The 20,231-nt window shown below is 38.4% G+C and overlaps 1 protein-coding gene across 2 annotated transcripts in view; it reads left to right on the forward strand.

Moving 5' to 3' along the window:
• The window catches only part of TENM2 (teneurin transmembrane protein 2), a 744,328-nt gene that overhangs the window by 515,070 nt on the left and 209,027 nt on the right, over positions 1-20,231 (forward strand). For both annotated transcript variants that reach the window (XM_069029269.1, XM_069029270.1), the window contains one exon: positions 6,937-7,146. In XM_069029269.1, coding sequence (XP_068885370.1) covers positions 6,937-7,146 — 210 coding nt within the window. The remainder of the gene's footprint in view (positions 1-6,936; positions 7,147-20,231) is intronic.

Genomic DNA, 20,231 nt, shown 5'->3' on the forward strand with positions numbered 1-20,231 from the left:
TCTCCTGCAGAGTTTTGCAATGATAATATCTTGCATTGGTACAGTGATTTCCATATTCAAAGATTACACATGCGCAGTACTGCAGAAAATATTAATCACATACAGAGGTCAAATGGTTTAAGGAAGATAACGAAGCTTAAACAAGCTTGTAGAATGGATCTGTAATAAAAAAAAACAGAGATCAGGACTTGCTGGTGGTTCTTCATCTTTCCCTTTTCTATTATCTACAGTTCTCAGACTGTATTCCTGGTTGTTGAGTAAATGGTTTTACTTCAGAGGAGAGGGAGAAGGAACGTATTAAAGATTAATATATTTTAATGGTTTGTTGTTCTGTTTTGTTTTTTGTAAAATAAATAATTTTAAAATTTTTTGTAACAAGTTTTGAGAAAACTAAGCAAGATGTAGGGAGTGATTAATTTTTTTAAATGGGAAAAACAGACCTGTGGTACTGAATTGCCTTTGCTGACTCACTGTTGTATAAATCACAGGTGATGACTTACTGTGTCTAAATCTCTCTTTTGCCATTCTCTTTTAATTGCTTCAGAGGCATTCTCTGTCTTGCTCTGGTATGATATGGTGGTATCAGCTGCATCCTTAGTGGCCCTTACTGTCCATTTTGACGCAGAAAAATACCTGAACCCATCAGCAAACAGGTCTGGGCTTTTAGAAAGACCTTGTTTTCTCCTTTGACTTTTGTGAAATAGACTGTGTGAAAACCTTTTTCTTAGCTTGGCTGGTTTTGTGCCTGTTTGCTTTTGGAGATACGAGCTTCAGGAGGACTGGAAGTACCTTTCTTCAGTGATAACTCTCTGTCATCCAAATCCTGATTTATATCTTTATCTTTTGCTCTTTTGAATCCTGTTTGCCTTAGAGAAAAAATGCAGCAGTTTAGGCAAGAGAAAACAACTTGGTGCTGAAGAAAACGATCACAGACTGTTAGATTCCTTTCCCTCTTTTTCTTGCATACTTCATTTGGGGCTTTTGTCTTGCCCCCTTGAAGTGTGGTCTGCAGAGTCACGAGTTAACCGAGTGCTCTGCACAGCTGGCTGAGCATTGCTGCTTGCTCCTGGGTAACTCCTGGGTGCTGTGTCCCTCTCTCCTGGGAGCTGGCAGCGCAGGATGCTTGGCTCTAGGGGGAATAACTTTCTCCCCTGAGCAGAGCTTTGCCTGCTGGGGCTCTGCTGGCCCCCAGTGTGTGGAAGCACAAATGCCAGTTGAGCTATAAAATCATACATTGTGCTGTTCCCCACCCCTGTCAGTTAACTGCAGTAATTTCACCAAATATGAAATATTTATGTTCCTCATGCCAGTTAGGACAATATGTATTTAATTTATTAAATATAACACTGCTTAAGAGTGCCCAGGCCAGTGGTGAGCAGTGCTATGCATACATATTAGAAGGAGATTTTTTTTTTTTCTTTTGCAGAAGGCAGTTTTCCTGGGGAGCAAAGGGAGAGTCTGCTGAATGTGCTGTAGCTCAGCAAAGCTTCACCTTCATCAACTGTCTGCTCAATTTATAGTGCTTTGCACTGCAAAAACGTGCATCTTACGTTATCTAGCTGTTTCCTGACACATTTAGCAGCTCTTCTCACTCTTTAAAGTGAACTTAGCAATGCTGACAGTGCAGGTGCTTCAGTTTAGGCTGACTTGAAAGCCTAGTGCGAATGTGTTAAGTGGAGGAGGGCTGTGAGCTGTTACAGGGTCCTGCCTGTGGTCCTTGTACTGGTTCTGTCCAGCTTTCCTGACTGAAGGGAGCAAAGGAGGCCAATATCTGGTCCTTCTCTTTTATCACCTCTAGTTAATATCCACCCAGTTCCGTTGCTAGATAGCCTTCTGGGTATAATTTTGGTATATATGAGCAATGCAGCAACTGCAGTTAATGATCCTGTCCATCATGTAAGTCACTAACATAATTTTATGGGATTACTTTGCACAGGGTCCTATGCTTTGTATTGGTGTAACATGAATATCAGCAGCTTCAATCAGTAAATGTCAAAGTCTTAATTGCCAATTAAGTATTTTACACAGTGTTTCTGATGCCATCAGTTATGGAGAAACAACTCTTCTGCTTTCACCCTTTACTTCCTTAGCTTCCTGCAGTAATACTTGAACGCTGCTACATCTTCTGAAGAGCTGGTTTTTAAAAACATAGTTATCTTAAAGTTTCCCTTCTTTCTGCAGTCTAACCTGCCAAGGGTTGCACAGGGAGACATTGGCTTGTGTGGATCTTTTCTGTCTGAGTCCTGGTCCTTATGACCAGAGCTGTAGAACGAAGGGGCTTTGCTGATAGCAATATATGTGACTAACTGTAACTATTACAGGTCATTTATGTTTATTGGCTGCTTGACTAGCAGATAGCCTTAGAGAAGAGCAGAACAGTTATATAATAACCCCTTGATTGTGAAGACTATCAGCTGTTTAAAATTTTGAAAGCTGATATTGCTTATAAAAGCCTCTACATATAGGAAGATTTTCTGTCATAAATATAAATTATCAATGAAGATATGCTGCTTAGGAATATGAAATTCATGCTGAAAATGCGTGGGGTCGAACAATCTACACAGGTATTTGCTACACATGTCTAACCTTAGAAGAGAGATTCTCCTGATGGGAAAAGCTTGAGAATTCCATTCCAGATACAATGAGCTTTGAGATCAGTATTTACCACCCCTGCGAATGAGCTACCTTCTAATGACAGGACTTACTGAAATGAGTAACTTAAGAGTGTGAGATGGCAACACACAGGTTGTGATCTTCCCTCCTGAACAAATTAATGGCAAAATAGCTATTTAAGGAGTCTGGATTAATCTTTAGACCTGTTAAAATAATGTATGTTTTTGGATATTATGCATGTCTGTCTAGAGGTGTGTGGGTAATATACTTCAGTATATAAAAAAGTATATAAATAGATGCACGCACATTTGGAATGCATATCTATATGCTTACTGCTCAAAATTGTTAAATTCCAGGGGGGGGTTTATTGGTTCCCTGTTTCCTGTCATGCACCTGGGTGCAATATAGAGATCAGGGTTTTACGTACACGTGGGCTTTATTTATCCACAAAACTCTGTAGGTCCTTTAAAGGAGAAAGAATAACAGAGGGAGTATGGAAAGAGTATCTCAAATATCCTTCAGTAACTGATGAGCAGCTTGCACATCTTCTTTGATTGTGTCTCTTGTTTATGTATATTCATGCTGGGAGTGATTGCAGACAGTCTTTTATCTTTTGTATTTTTTTTTTTTCCTTCTGGTGATGGTGTGGTCTTTCAGGCTAAATAGCAACTGAAGTATCTCTTTTCCCAATGTGTTACTGTGATTGAGATGAACAGAACTCCCCTTCCCTGTCCGGCCTTGAGACATTACCAGCTGTGAGCATGGCCTGATTTCTAAATGTAGGTTCTACAGCAGATTTTACGCCTTAAGGACTTAAAGTGTAGCTGTAACTGAGGAATGGTTTCATAAAAGCTCCTGAGCTGGTGAAGAAACATGAGACTCTGATTTAAATGGAAAAAGGAATATAAGGGATAAGAGGGTAAAGAAGGCCCTTGCAGACTGAGGTGCTGTGTGGTGTGAAAGCCCAAAGCAAGCCCAAATCTGAATTAAGAGTTACCAAGTTTCTTCCTTCACTTTAAAAAGGAAGATAAGATAAATGGCAGGAGAAAGGGGTAGGAGGAGAGGAAATTTGTTTTTTTCTTCTTGGCTGCTTGCTCTTTTTGAAGAATGCCTTACAACTGCTCTATTCAGTATCTGTACAAGTCTTTGTCATGCATGAGTATATGCAGTATGAACATGCATATGAACAGATACTGCAAAAAGAACTAATACAATCCCCCATTGAAAATGTAATGTATCAGCTTTAAGTCTGGTTCCCTTTCTAGCATTTGTATCTGGTTTATGTTTCTTTGACTATGTCACACAATTACATTATTGCTGTCACTGTAAGTATCCATTACATAGGGGTCTGTCAATACACAACTAGATAAAAAACTTATTCACAGAAGCTTTAATATATTACTATATGAAGACCAGACACAAATTCGAGGAACTTCTATTATGATTTAACTTTTGAAAACAGCAGTGTAATAGAACACTGATGTTATCATAAGTCACAGTAGTTTTATAGACTGTAGGGTATTGCAAATCCCATTGTGAAGCAATGGAAATTTAGAATCTTTTAAAGAGCTGGGAAGTTTAAAAATATGAGTGTTGAGATATCCGTAGGCACATGAATGGGTCTGACAAGGAGCTCAGGTTTGTAGAACCTGCAAAGCTTAGTTTGTTCTTTTAAATGTTACATTTAACGTATTTGACCAAGATATTCATATAAGTATGAATCAAAGCCCTTATTTCTCACTTAAGAGTGGATAGTAACAAATAAATTACATTTATGGTGCTCTTTATAGCCTAACTGCATTCCCACACTTCTCTTTGGTACTTTCACAAGCCATTCTCTTAACTGTGATGCTGCAGATAGTTACCCCTTAGATTAATTTCTTAAGGCAAAAAAGCTTACTGGTGTCTTTCTGTTCCTGTTAAGTAATTTTTCAATTCATTTCCCACCATATTTTACAAAAGACTGGGTGTCTTAAGAGATGCTGTGTGTTTCAGGGGCTGGGAGTGGAGAAAGAGAACATGATTTTTTAGAGAGCCTCAAAGAGGGAAAGGCTGTAGTGGAAAGTTTAAGGTTAAGTAGATGTAAAAAAATCAACTTGATAGAAAGATCAAGAATGCCCCAACCACAAGAAAAGTTTTAATTAAATTTGGCTGTTTATTAGGCAGTCTAACCAGAGGATGGATTTGCAGTAGGTTCTGTGACTCACAGACATCTCTGTTTTCCCATTAGTGCGTGACTGTGGACAGATCTTCCTCAGGAGCCAACTTCCCACCAAAATGATGCAACATTTAACAGCTTCATACCTTCTGTTTCCTCTAAACTACAAACAGAGTTGCAGTAATTAGACATTTTGCCTTTTCTTTAGGGATTTGGGCTGTATTATTTCATGATGGTAACAATGTCATTAGCATTCCTGACAAAGGAATTCTTAAGGTTTGGGGGTTTTATCATTTTTCAATGTATTCTACAAAAATATTCCTAAATTGCTCTAAAATACCATATGCAGTTTCCACAAAAGGAAAAAATCTTTTCTTTCATCTCATACCCTCACACATCTAACAGTTTTATATTATAGTAATATATTTCCATATGATATATGCAGTAAATGCAGATTTAGAATTTATAAAGCTGCTGCTTTCAACTTCACAGTGCTGAAGCAGAGCCAGCATATGTGAAAATTAAATGCACACAGTGGGCACGAGTGTCACGTTCCTGTCAGAGGTGTGTCAAACCTCAGCCTCTCTGGTTCTTTGCAACACATTGCAAAGAGATAATTAGAAGCTGGTCTTGCTCAAACTTCCCTTGAATGTTTAGGATATTCATGGTAGTATTTCATAAGAATAGCATAAGCATGAATAATAACAGTAATTATTCCTATCATCAATATTAAAATTATTTCCTCTCAAATGCAAGTCCACAATGAAAGTATTCAATGCATATTTAATTTTCTGTAGCATAAAAGATTGTAGATGGGAGTTACTATGGAGTAGCTTAAATCCATTTTTGTCTTACAATAACTTGGTCATTCAGTCTTATCAATTTATCCAGTGCTAAAAATATAGTAAAAAATAATGATGAAAGTCACTTGCCTATGTTCTGGTATTTATTTTATTTCAAAAGTTTTTGAAGGGACGGAAGTACTTCATGCTATTTGCTGGTACCAGGGAGTGCAAAGTTGGTGGTTTTCAGTATCTACATGTGCCCTTGGTTGATTGCTGCATCCCAAATATAATTTATACGTGGGAGCTGTAACTTTTCATTTTCTTGCCTTTTTTCACCCCCATTTGGAGTTTCTTGTGTGATTACGTAAGTTTACCTAATGGTACAAACCCAAGGATAATTCATATAAAGTGCGGGGTCCTTGATTCAAAAGTGAAGATGTAACTAGTGAGCAAATCAGTGTGTATTTTCTCTGCTACTCTTTCTTTAAGAATGATGGCAATAAGGATACACCATTTGATGTAGTTTTGCTGTGTTTTAACATTTGTAGCAGATCTCTGCCTTACAGACTTTGGCAGTATCACAAAGGTCATATTTTCTTACATTTAAATTATTCATGAAGGATTTCTTCAATGCACTAGATAAACTTGCAATGCAAAACAAAAAAAAGCCCAAAAAACCTGTCTTCATCTCTGTGCATTTGATGGAATGGGTTGGTGTAAGGTTCTGGGACTTCACAAAAGAATAGGATACATGAGTATGAATGTTGTTGTTGACTTGATGCCATTGCTTTAGGTGACCAAGACCATGTTGTTGCTGTGGGCTGAGGTATTGTACCCGTTAGGGTTTGGCCTTCAGGGTTGGAACTAACCTGTCTGGGCAGGAAATTCTGCTCCTACAGCTCTGGTGCAGAAGGCAGTGGGTGAGGAAGGACAGCAGTGCTGAGAGAGCCAGCCCAGATTCCAGCTTTAACCCATCTCTAAAGTGGAATAATTGCCTTTCAGTCCTGCTGTCCCCTGTGCCTCCTGTCACATCTCTTCAGTGGGTTCTGGGAAGATCTGCGGCATCACAGGAAGAACCTTAGCTTGGAGAAAGCCCTGCTATGGTTGTTTAATGCCTCAGAGATTCCTGTGCTGGAGCAATTTTCCTGGTTAAAAAAAAGTAAAATATCAATCAGCCCATTACTATAAGAGATTTACAGATGTGATGTAAATTCAGGAAATGTGATACAAAGGGACAGGTTGGTACCAGGGCAGAGATTGAGGGGCTGTGCACAGCAGTAATCGAGTGTAACCATGGGCAGTTACAGTGCAATTACTTGGCTGGTGGGGTTTTTCATTACATTCATTGCTGATCTTTGATCCCTGTGTCCTCTTTCCCAGGTCGTCCCATTCCACCTACATCCTCGTCTAGCCTTCTCCCATCTGCTCAGCTGCCCAGTTCTCATAATCCTCCACCAGTTAGCTGCCAGATGCCATTGCTAGACAGCAACACGTCCCATCAAATCATGGACACCAATCCTGATGAGGAGTTCTCTCCCAATTCATATCTGCTGAGAGCGTGTTCAGGGCCACAGCAGGCTTCCAGCAGTGGTAAGAAAATTACAAACATATGGAGTTTGTTTGTGACATGTTTGTGCCAATTTTATGCATTCTTTTTTAATGTGCAAATGTGTTCTTGCATCAGCACAAAACTGAGAGCATCTATGGAAATGGGGCAAAGAAAATCTCACTGGTTCATTTAATGGAAAATTCCTGGAAACACAATCCATCATATATGGTGTTCCATCATTTTACTATAGAGAGATTTTTTAGTCTGAAGTATGGTAGAAGCAGCATAAAAAATACTACTGAATTCTTGTCATCAGTGGGATTTATTTTTCAAAGTAGGTTTCCTGCTCCTCGTTGCATCTGGTAGGAGAGAAATGTACACACAATGGTTCTTCGTTCTGCATGAGCTAATCTAGTATATCATTTGGTGATGAGGTTTTGTATCTAAAAATGCACGTTGCTTCTGCCAGTCTGTGTCTGTTCTTGTTTCCAAATCTGTCTGCTTCTATACTTATAATGTCGCATTTAACTAAGATCTGCTATTTTTCAGCAAATTAATCCTTGTCTTTCAGGCCACTATTTTAAAACACTTGCAGCTCTATCAGTCGTGGAATCTGTAGTGCCTAGGGCTTGCTTTCTTCTTTTTTTCTCTTCTCTTCTCTTTTTTTTTTTTTTAATTTTAGTTTTTATTAGTGGGTGCTGACTTTTCATTTTGACAGCCAAAAACTGAAGGATGAAGATGCAATCCCTTTTTAGAAATACAGGCAAATCAAAAGAAGCTGTTCTAGCTCCCCTTTTTTTTTTTTTTTATCATAGATACATGTTGGGTGTTATTTAACTAAACATGATAGGTTTAGAGCTTCTGTGCAGTTTCTGGTCTGCCTGAGGGGTCTCTTTGCTGTAACAAGGCAGCTCTGACCAACACTGGAAGTTCTGTGTGGCATGGGACTGCTGGGGTGCACACAGCACACCTGAACACCCCCTCTTTAACAGGGGCTGGGGGTGTGTGCTGGGAGGGTGAGACAGGGAGCAGAAGCTGAAACAGAACATTCAGAGTGGATATTAGGTATAAAGTCTTCCCTAAGCATTGGGTTAGAACAGGTGGCCCTGGGAGCCTGTCCAGTCTCTGTCCTTGGAGCTTTCCAAGAACACTTTGGCTGAAATCCTGAGCTGCTTGTTCTGAGCTCAGAGCTGCCTTTGCTTGGCAGGACACTGGACTAGGCACCTCCTGGGGTTCCTTCCATCCTGAATTATCCTTTAACCCTGTTCAGGTATGCTAAAATATAATTGCACAAAGAAATAATAATTCAGAGATTGAGTGTGCTTCCTTACTCCTCGAGTTTATTATTATGGAAAAAATGATACCACTTTTGAGGGGCTTTTAAGAGATTCAGAGAGTGATCTGGGAGCTGCAGACCTCACAATCTGTAATGGGCAACTCTGTAGAAACCATGGAAATGGGGAGAGGGTCAGGAAGTGAGTGGGTGTGATTAATCTTTGAGTCAGTGTAGCTTCAAGGGTCCTTTGCAGGGCTCAGCCATTTCTGAATAAGGGTGATCCAGCTGATTGAAGGGTCTTTGTGTTGTCAAAAACGTCTCAGCAAAATCTGTCAATAAATGCTTTCAAGGAAGCATTTCACCTAACAAAGAGTAAGAGGGAAGGTTCCTGCATGGTGAGCAGTTACTTGAAAGACAGTGAGCACAAGTTGGAGCTCTCCAATGAATTTTCACAGGACATTAAAATACTCAGAGAAGATGGTGGCGTAGGAAAGTAGGTGATGGCAGGGTGCTAAGAATGAGATCAGCTTGTGGAGAACCACAAAAGCACCTGTGAGTCCAAGTAACAGAGAAATAAAATGACAAGGGGACCTTAGGGCAGAGAAATGCAAAGGGGTATTCATGGAAAAAGCAGCTCTGCTTCCTGGGTTGGTGTTGGATCGTTACCTATGAGAGGAGGAGCTGGGGAATGCTTGCCTCATCTCAGGAACAGGGAATGTTCACGGCTCAAGAACAGAATAAAGAACAAGAGAGAACATTGTCTAAAGGATGTGGTGGATCAAGCAGTTGATGAGATTTTAAAAGGGACTGGGAAAAGTAAATGGGAGAGGGATGAAATAAGTAGAAAAGAATTAAGGTCAGGGAACGTGAACTAAAAAAAGAGACTTGGAGGATCCTTGAGTACGTGGTAATTACAGCCACTGCTGGGACTGAGGGAACCAGCATGGCTTTTCTTAGGAAGCCAAATGAAGGAAGTAGCAATAAAAGAACATCAGAAAATTTGATGGAAGAGCTCTTTATGTTTCATTTTAAATCATAATCATTGTTTCTTTCTATCCTTAAAAGCTTCGTGTTTAACAATTGTTACTGAAGGCTGACCGAAGGAACCTTTTTGGCATCCTCTGATAGGCTTTGCTTTGTCCATTCTCCATTTTAACACTTTTCTCCCCCCATATCCCATTTACTTCTTTATGAAACAGTCACATAATATATAATGATTTTAAATTTTCAGGGTATAAGGTGCAGGTGTCCTTTTTTAGTATTTTTTTACCACAGACACATGCATAATTGCTTGATCACCACAGAGGGTTCTGTAGCATGAGTTCTTCTGGACTTAATGCATCCTCTGGAAAATAATGACCCTTTCCTAATGGTGTCATTTCTTTTGTTTAGTTCTCACAATGTTTCTTTAGAGAGTTTATAAGAAAATACCACAGATAATGACTTATACACGAAATTGGAGAAGGTTACTACTTTTTATGGCTTATCGTTATCCCTGAAAGATTTGCAGAGTAGCTTTTACCATCTACATGACAAGAAAAGGTTGATCAGGCTCTGGTCGTGGTTTTTTTATATTTTTCTTTTTTAATTTTTTTTTTTTTTAATATTTTCCCATGTCTTCTACTAATTACACAATAGAAGTGTCCTCTTGTTTGTCTGATTGGATACTTCTCTTGCTCCAAGCTCTGTAATTACAGGATGGCTCCTCAACAGCTTCATCCTTTTTGGATATGACACTCATCCACGTGTGTTGCCCTGTGCCCTTCACAAGAGCCATTCTTAATATATATGAAAGAAATCATTTGCTTAAAAAAATTACCTAATCAAATATTCTATCAAATGAGCAATCTATTGTTGATATTATGAAGGCCTTTAATCTATAATAAATCTTTGTTAGAACTCATCAGAACTCCCAGTTTGAGAGAAATGTGATTATAGCACTCTTAAAATGACATTACATCATCGGGGTGATTGGTTTATCATTTGGAGAAGCGACATCAATCATAACTAGCATAACCACACAGTAAATGAATTCAACCTTTCTACTGCAGAACAATGACACAATAATTGCTCAAAATCAGGCTTGAAATGAAATCAGAAAATGCACTTTCTTTAAATATGATGTTAACCTAATGGAATATATTATTAAAAATCATGTTCGAGAAAGTTCTATGTAATTAAAAATATGTGAAAATGTATTCCTTTTTTCTCTCATTAGAACCTGTTTCAGTTGCAGAATCATTTTCTATGCAACGAGATATTATGCTGGTTTTAATTGAACTCCCATCACTTACATTCCTCTGCTTGTATTTCTTAATATAATATGCAGCACAATTATATGTGATGAAGGACAAGAGGTTTTTGAAATCTAGTGCACCTGCTGATAGTATTTTGAAAAACACAAACATTGTAGAAGGAAATGAGACCTTTTACCTAAGAAAAGTTAGTGGATTTTTTTTTTTTTCTTTTGAAAGAAGGTCAGTTCCTGTCATACCATTTTCTGAGATGGTTTCTTACAGCAGTAGGAATAGGTTTATTTCTTCTTCTTGTATGTGTTTCATATATTTTTTTCTGGTAATGTAAGGTGACTCAGCTTGTTGAAATGCCATCTTAATGTCTTCAGTCAAAATACAATAAAACAGGCTGTTTTTCAACCTTACATGGAAAAAAGAGAAGGGTTCTGTTATCTGCACCTTTGCCTTTACTGTAGAGGATTTACTGCTATTAAACCAAATTTTGAACTCACAACACAAAAACTGTTTGTTCATTTTTCAACCTGAGTAAAAGCCATAGGATGTACCTACTCACATATTAGGTTTTCATATAGTGGATCCATAATTGGACACATGCATCAGCTTCTTCCATTCTAACAATGAGAAAGTAGAAGCAGAACGATGGCTGGAGTATTTTGGTTTGGGGGAGATTCTAATCTGTGGTTTAGATATTGTCATGATTCCCAAGAACTTGCTGAAGTTTGACTGGAAGGGAGATGGTGCCCATTTTTTCGGTCTTTGTGTCTTTTTGGCTCAGAAAAATGATACAAATCATTTGCCTCAATGTAACAATATCTGCCCATGGAGTAGTTTGGACGCTGCTTAGAAGACAAGATTTGCTTCGATTTTTTATCAAGCAGTTTTTGGCAGCAAGGAGAGAAGAAAAGAGAAACAGGTTGGCTTGAAGGAAATAATTGTTGTTCTTTAATGATGTCTGTTAGTTAGAGTTGAAATAAAGAATAAGATTCCTCTTGCTTATGACCCTATTGGGTGGAAATCTTGTGTAAAATATCAGTTTTCATTTTACATTCAGTATAATTATCTAGATGCATCTCCTGCATTCAGCAGATACTACCTGTCGATAGAATTTCATTATTATTAATGTGTAATTACCACCACCTACATGCAGTTTAATCCAGTTTGTAAAAATCTTTTCTGAAAGAAGCCAGAACTTGAACTAATGCACTGTAGCTGGGGGACTTATTTTAGATCCTCTGCTGGGAGTGCTTGGAAGTGTTTGTTTTTTAGCCCTCTTACAATCTGGCATCAAGTAAAGAATTATTTCCAGTTTCTACTCTATAATGCTAACCAATATATAGAAGTATAGTCATCTTTAAGAAATAAATGAATCCAATAGAAAAATAATTACATGCCTTCAGGTGATTAAGCATCACTCCCTACTGAACTAAGACCTCAATTTTCTGTACCTATCAACATACAGGATAGAAAATACAGTAGTGGCCAGAAAAATCTAGAATCCATAGCTTTTTCTTTTTTTTTTTTTTTTTTTAAATCCTCATGTAGGATTGACTTTGGTTTGTGTAAGAGACTGAATAAAAGAGTTTGGGTAGCTCAGTAGGTAATGAAAGAAAAGCAGCAACAAGAGAGACAAGGAATTGGAATCTTCCTCTCCTTGTCAATATTGTAGCTGGGGCCAGGAGAAAGTGTGTTGTTTTCTCTGGTGCTTGTTGGTTGTTCTTGTGTTTGTTTACTTTTGGTTTTGTTTCATTTGATGTCTGTTCATCACTTCTGAGATCAGGTAGGGAGGAACAGTTAATCAGAAAGAAAATGTTGGCCTCCTCCACCATCTTCCTGTCCTAACTGCTGTATATGATTAAGAGTTCAGCAGCATCTTTTGGAACCTCTTTCAGAATATCCCATTGTAGAATTTGTCAAGTTATGCTTAGAGCAGCAACAGTTAAAATCAGTTTAGGTTCCAGATTTGCGTTTTCTAAATTACTTCATGTAGTTCCTATAACTGTCTCCAAAAGGCAGCCCTGCATTACAGCTGTGTATATAATTCTCCTGAGAAAGGGTACTTCTTATTCAGTATATTCCCAAGGAAATGCCATAAGGAATTTTCTTCTGATGACATTTTACAGCAATGCAAAAAAAGGGTGGTAGATTGATCATTTTCATTTCTGTTTCCAAATTCAAAGTAAATAATGTATTTGTTTCTGCTCTGGAGCCTGGTCTAGCTTTGAGGCTGTAAGCAAGGGTGTCTTTGTATACATATTATTTAAACAGTGTGTGGATGTAGCAGTAAGGCCTTTAAATAAATAATTTTTCTCCAAATTTGTTTCTAACACTCACTTAAATTCTCTAAATCCTTAATGTCCGGTTTCATTCTCATTCTGTTGCATCTCTTGAGCACTGAGTCTAATTTTAGAGCTTAGAACTGGAATTAAAAATGGAGGAAACAGCATGAACAATGTTTTCCCATTGAAACCGAAGAGTGTGCTTTTTCTAAAGTATTGGCTCCATGTTGCTGCAACTATTACTGATATTATTGCTGCTGCTAATCTCTGTACCCTGTGTTGATGATGCCTGCAGATGTCTGAATTTCAGCCAGAAGACATGATTCTAGATATTAAGATATTGCAGAAACATTCTATTTATTAATGTATGAATTCATAATAACAGCAATCAAATCTCAAACAGAAGGTTCTATGGTAATAAAAATGATAATGAATTACAAAAAGCTATAGAATTGAGAACAGACTTGAATTCTGTTGTTTACATATTTTTCTTAAGCTCACCATGGTTTTGAGAACTGGAGAGGTTTTTTATCAGCTGCTTTTCATTGTTTAAGGTTTGTAAATGTGTTGAACTGGGAACCCCTGTAGCAATAAAAGCCCCCCAGCAAAGCAGCTGCAGCACTGAATTTCCAAGTTTCCATTTCTCTGTGTATTGCTCTGCTTTCTGACAGCTTCCCTGATGGCTGGGACACAACCCGGTGACTGTGGCCAGTCAGGCCTTTTCTCATTTCCAATGCATGTTCTGTCTCATGGCAGCTACTTAAAAATCACCAATAACTGTGAAACTTTGGAAAGCTTTTGAAGCTTTTGAAACTTAAAACCTCAATATTGCTGCTCTGTTTCATTGCACCAAGAAGATCAGTGCCTAGACTTGGTACCTTGCTCGAAAACTGAAAGGCACTGAGGATACTACAATATAAGCAGAAAATATCCTTTTTTTTTCTTCTCTTTCTTTCATATGCTGAGTCCAGATGCTGCTTGTGTGTTTTTCCTTTGTGTGTAGAAAAGGCTAAAACTGTTCTTGCTAACTCTCTCTGCTGTAAGTCATGCTGTATGGGAAGAATTTTTCAGGCCTTCTAATAATTTTTTCTTTCGCTACAAAGTTTTTTATCTCCTGAACTGCATCTCCTTTTCATTGGCCATGGCACAGTCCTGACAATTTCCATAGTGGGTCGTGCTGCTGTTCATGTGGAAAGGCAACATTTAGAAAACAGTTCATGTTTTTAGCTGCTACCAACACAATTTGGTAGTTGATTGAAAGTGAAGAGTTGAACATATTCAAGCTTGCACTTCATGGGCTACAAAGCAGAGAACCTCAAATTTAGGACATCATGGTTTCAAAATATTTTGCAATATTTGTACACAGAAGGTTCTGTGGGCAGCTTGGTTGGTTGGATTTGTAATAGCCAACAGTTTAATAACTTCCTTCTTTCTCCCTATAAATCCAAATAAGTGCCATTACAAACACTTGAAGGCAAGGAGGCATTTTTCATCTGAGTCAATATCTTGTCTTATGGATTTTCTGATTTTGATATGCCATACACTTCTGGTTTATTTAAATGATAAACTGTGCATTTATCTAGTGCTTAATTATTACTCCTAGTTATAAAATTATATTAATAGATTTACAGTTTTGATACCTGTTTCTAATATGATTATAAATATTAGCATCTTATCAGGCAAACTGTAAATATATTTCACCTATTTATCACATTAGCATCTGTAGAAACTGAGTTTATCTTCATATACAGTATAATGAAATCAATAGAAATTAGGACTTTTTTTTCCTTCAGAAGGTATTCAGTCTTATTTTAAAAAGTACAAGAGATGGGAAACTTCAGCACAGCACTGGAGAAACTGATCAGTGGTTACTAATCATTCTCAGTGTTATTTTTTTTTTTTTTTCCCTATTAATGCCTGACTCTTTGCCTGGCAGTTCTCCCATGCATGTCTGCAACATCCCTTCAGCATAAACAGAAAGAAATCTGTACTCTGTCATTTTACTCAGAATATTTTTCCCTTTGTATTTCCCTGCCACAGCCCTGTTGCCCTCTGGGAGCATGTGCCCTAAAAGAGTTTGCAGAGAGAGCTTTATTGATGAAACCTCTGCTGAAAACAGAGTTCAGCCAAGCAAAATATCCTTTCCTGTTACTTCCTAACCCAGCTCTTCAAATGCCCTAAGCCTTCTTGTAAGGATGTGCCTGCCTCACTGCATCTTCTGCAGGTGAACGCTTTTGCAGACCAGCATTTTCTTACAGCCTCAACTTTAGCTACCTTGTGCAGACACTGCTGCAGTGGGAATGTAATAGAGATCTGGGGTTCCTCCACTAAACAACTGCTTTATTTTGGTGCGGGGTTACTCAAATTTCTCTTGGGAGAACAAGCAGATGTTCAGATGGGCTGCACTCTGAGCTGAGCATGGTGTTTCATGGGGCTCTCTGTGGTGATGCTCTTTGCTTGCACCGTGTCTGCCCTGGTGTGGCCCATGCACAGCTGACACTGCAAGACTCCAAGGACTCAGGAACTCCAGTGCAAGTCTTGAACTGACCAGTTCCTGTGGAGTTTGTAATTCCCACAATGTTTGAAGTTATTATGGACTAAAACTATAGATGAGGGGTTGTTTATTCTCATGGAAGCAAATCAACCAAACAACATTGCCTTTTCTATTACATTGCAAATATGCATAATTTATGTTTCTGACAGATTGTTACACAGAGAAGTCAAGGACTTTGAATGTTTGTAGAAGTTAATTACTGGCCTGAGTAAATGCTTCATTTTCAGATGGTTTTACATCAAGGCATAGAGGGAATCTTTTTCCATTTTGTCAGCTCCCAAAATGATTCCACAACTCAGTCTGACATTCACACGTGAAGGAAGTTTTGTCTCTTGCTCTGTTCCATTTGTTTGGATTTTGTGTTTTCTTCCAGTCTGTAGCAACACTGCACTTGCTCCCAGTTCCCCAGGTTGCTTTTATTGCAGTGACCTTTTCCATCCATGTAGGATGCTATTTGTCATTCCTCTCTCCTTGGATCCCTGCCTCGCCCCACCAAGGTATTGCCTCACACGTCGTTCCTGTACAATGGTTCCTTTCTGCCTAATGCACCTGTGCTGGGTGTCATGGGGCTGGAACAGTGGGATTTTCAGAAACTGAGTTTTTCTCTCCTTTTATTCATGTCGGGGGTAATGATTTGTGAAATAAATAGATACACACCTACAAGCAGAACCATAACAGCATCCTTACGGTTATAGTGATAACCGGTGTTTATCTTGCATAGTTTGGATTTGAAAAAAACAACCTAAATCAAAAGGAAGGGAAACTGGCAGCTTAATATGGAAATTGGATTGTTTTGAGAAGATTCCTTGTACCTGATGCTCTGCATATTTAGGAGCAATAACTAGAACACTGGAGAAAATGAGAATGACTTTTTATAAATGATAAAAAATGTGTGGGCATAGAAGCCTATGTACACCAAACCCCTGAAAGCTGGGACTCTTACTGTGCTGATAGATCTTTCAAAATCTGCAAAAGAGGGACTGGTTTGCTGTGAACTGCCATGCCCCAAAATCTCCGTTTGTAATAACAGAAAAGTTCAGTATTGTCTCAATACTCCCTAAGAAAAAGATTTCTGACCCTGCTATTTTGAAAGGTCTTCAGTCTTCAGACCTGGAGAACAGTTGTTAGTATGGAATGAAATGGGAAGTCCCAACTGCAAATCCACGTGATTCGGGAAGAACTCGGAAATCTGGACTTTAATATTGCATAGTGAGTAATTAAATCTGTAATGTGTATGACATGGGAATTATTTTTTGGGTAAACAAATAGCTTATTCTACTGGAATCAGCAAGAATTTTGTACACTGAACACCAGGCTAACTCCTCAGTTAAGTAATGAGGTGTGAAATGTTCTGCCTAACGAAACAGTGTTGAGCATGTTTGTTAATACTTTTTCCTGCAAACAGGTGGATAATTGTTTTACTTGACAGAAACCTGTCAGTTATGGGGACTAGCAAACAGGGAAAAGTGTAAAATCTTTGTTAGCTTGTGAGCTTCAGTTTTCTGAAAACATAATGTGAAAAAATAAAATAATTATAATAATTTATAAATTTGAGAGGAGGGAGTTTGGGGAGTTGGAGCTCAAGTAGTAGAGGATGGCTCTGAGTGATTCTCTCAGGTGCTGAGACTGAGGACAGGGACTGGGCATCTAAAACCTTCCTGACCCTGCCACGAAGATTTTGTTCACTCCTGGCACCTGCGTCTCCAGCTTACCTGAAAAAACTTGCTGCAAAACCAGAAAGGAGTAATGTGGAGGCCAAACAAGTAAAAAGGCCATTGGTAAGACTTAGAAGAGATGAAAGAAGAAATTTGGCATTTTCCAATTGGAAAATTTGTTTAGGAAGGGCAATATGAATCACTTCAGTCTACAGGAAAATGCAGGTTAGGCTTTTTCTCACTCTAAGTTTCAACCTTTTTGTTTTACTTTTCAGTGTGGGTTAAAAAAAAAAAAAGGAAAAGCAGACTGAAATCCTCAAAATGAAAGGTGAAAATATTTGCTTTAAGGTCTTCAAAATAAAATGGTTCCAAATTTCAAAAACTGAATCATTATTGTTTCTGCATTTTCCAAATCTTTTGTCTCTTCTCTATCTTTTTTCAGCGAAAAATGTAGCAAAATTCAGTTAGATATTTGTGAATAGTTTGTCTCCTTGTGGTCTGAAGCAGGCACTGGGCAGAAGCCAGTTAAAAAAAAAAAACAGCTATTATTCTCTGAATTTAGTGGATATGTTAAGGCCAGTCAGTTATACTTGTGAGCACTGTCTGCAGCTGGAGAAGATGGCAAAGAGAAAAACAGGGAGCCTTGAAGAAATGGAGGAATTTCCAAGACTTAAGTTTCTACTTTGAGTCTGACAGGAAAGCATGATGGGATTAGGAGATTATGGAGATTGCTGTGTGTGACCAGGCTGAGAACTGGTGGTTCTGGTACTGCAGAAAGGCTGGTGAGGGACTGTCCTTACAAAACCAATCTAAGGAAAAGACTTGGGACTGGCTGGAAACTCACCTTGCCTAAGAGCCCTGTCAGCAGCTGAAGGCCAGCCTGTCTCACAGGTGGCACAGCCATCCTTCCAAATGATTTACAGGAGAAAGGGAGATAATACAAATCACTACCAGTTGTCATCCAGACTCACAAAAAGGGCCACAAAACTTAGTTCTTCCTTTGCTTTCCAACTACAGGCCAGTTCTAAGTATCTTTTTCCTTCTCTTTATTTTCTATTGTTGACAGCTGGAAGGATTCCACAGTCTCGATTCCTCAGTTCCTCTGAGATCATGCCAGAAATGCAAATGCATTAGAGAGCCTTGTTTCGATTTCTTTTTTTGGAAGACTTTCCATTAATAGCCTGCTGTCACAAAGCAACTGGGGCTGTTTCACAGCTCTTTATCAAGGCAGTTTTATTCTGGGGAGCTCCAGCAACTGCTCCTTGAGACCAGGAGCCCCCCAGTGCAGCTGACTCTTCTGGGGAACACTGAGCAGTCACTTTGGGTTCAGCTGATGCCAACTGCTTCATGTTTAACATTGACATTTCCTTGAGCAAATGAGTACTGGTGGATCCTGCTGGATCAACAACCTCTGCATCCAGTGGTTTCTTCACAGCATAGTATAGACTGGCTTATAGAGTGATAGTGTCTTTATAGAACAGGCAGATTCAATTCAAATTTCTAAATTCTTAAGGGATGTAGAGGCACGAATTCAAAGTCTGGATAGCTGGTTTGATGTTTGATTGGTTTGGGGAGAAGGGTAGGATACCTGGGGGTTTGTGTTGGGTTTTTGGGGGATGATTGTTTTTCCTTTTTAACTAGATGTTTGAATATACATATTAAATACTTGCTCTTTTTTCTGAGAATCTTAATTGGTTTTGAATAACCAATCTGTTAGGTTCATTTGATTAACAAAAAAGTTGCTAAGTTTCTGTTGGTTTTTTTCAGAAAATCATGCTCTGTCATTATAGGCTTATATTGAGAGGATCTATAGAAATATGACCATTAGGTTTAAGTCTGTGCAGAAATTTTGCTATTAAATTAATTCTAATTTCCACAAATGCTCTCAGGTGGTTTGATGAGAAAGCATCTAAAAAGTTTGAGAAAACAGTATGGAAATTGTATTATTTCAGATTGTGGTTTCAGTGTAGTGTTATCAAAAACAGAATAATAGGTAAAGAGAAAGATATAAAGGAGAACTTCCCCCTCAAGTTTTTCTAACCCCATCATGTGTTTTCTAACCAAAACTCTCTGTATCTCCCCCCATTAGTCTCCAGTCTGAGCCACTGTTAGATTTTTATTCCTTTTTTGAGGTCTATGTTTTTGTTTTCTCACTGCAGGGCAAACACAGAGCAAATGTCTCAGGTGGGAGCAGGGAGTGCTGCCCACAGCAGCTCAGCCATGAGAGTGGCTCTCCAGGCTGCTGTGCTCCTGTAGAAACTGCCCAGTTCATATTTTCATCAGATTTAATGCTTTCTCCACCTTAGATTTGCACTTTGAGATTTGTTGCAGGTATGAGACGTGGTTAAATTAATAGTATCACAACAATATGTGTGTGAGTGGCACTCACAGGGATGGAGAATGTTTAGGGCAGACACAGAGCCAATTGCTCAGACAGGGAAGGAGCTGTGGCTGGGCTCTGCCTGCTCTGGCAGCCTTCATGGAATGAAAGGGAACCGATTTTTCTTACAGCTCTCCCAGGTGCTTTTATTAGTTTGTGTTATTAGATGATGGTTAAAGGCTCTCTAATGATTTCTTGTTTGCACCCTATTCATCAAAATTCACGTAATGAAGCTGCTTGCCTGCTTTTATTTGTTCTTAAATCTTGTTTGATTCTCTAACTCGATGCCTAGTGCTACTTTTGGCACCTTTTCATGTGGCAGTCTCTGTTTCACAGTTACAAAATGTAAACCAACAAAAGGATTCTCCAAGCTGAATTCTCACTGCTAAGCAACTTGCTATAGGACATTAAAACCACTCATACTTACAGGTGATGTATATCAGAATATGGATAGGTTTTGTGTAGACTTCATGTAAACCTTAAGATTCTTCTTCAAGAAACTTTTATGCCACATTTTTTTTTTTAGCTGAAAGTGTTAAAAGCTTATTACAGGATCTGAAATGAATTGATAAGCAAGCTTGAAATAGTAGATTTATTTACTGGTCCATAAACATTATATATTAGTCAAGACAGAGACAGTATTATGAAGAACTTTTGAATTTAGAAACAAACTTCCTGCACCTCCATTGAGCTTGGTTGAATCCTTTTCATGAGGCATTAGAGATTCAAT

Source organism: Aphelocoma coerulescens, chromosome 13 (genome assembly GCF_041296385.1).
Source record: "Aphelocoma coerulescens isolate FSJ_1873_10779 chromosome 13, UR_Acoe_1.0, whole genome shotgun sequence".
Classification (NCBI taxonomy): Eukaryota; Metazoa; Chordata; class Aves; order Passeriformes; family Corvidae; genus Aphelocoma; species Aphelocoma coerulescens.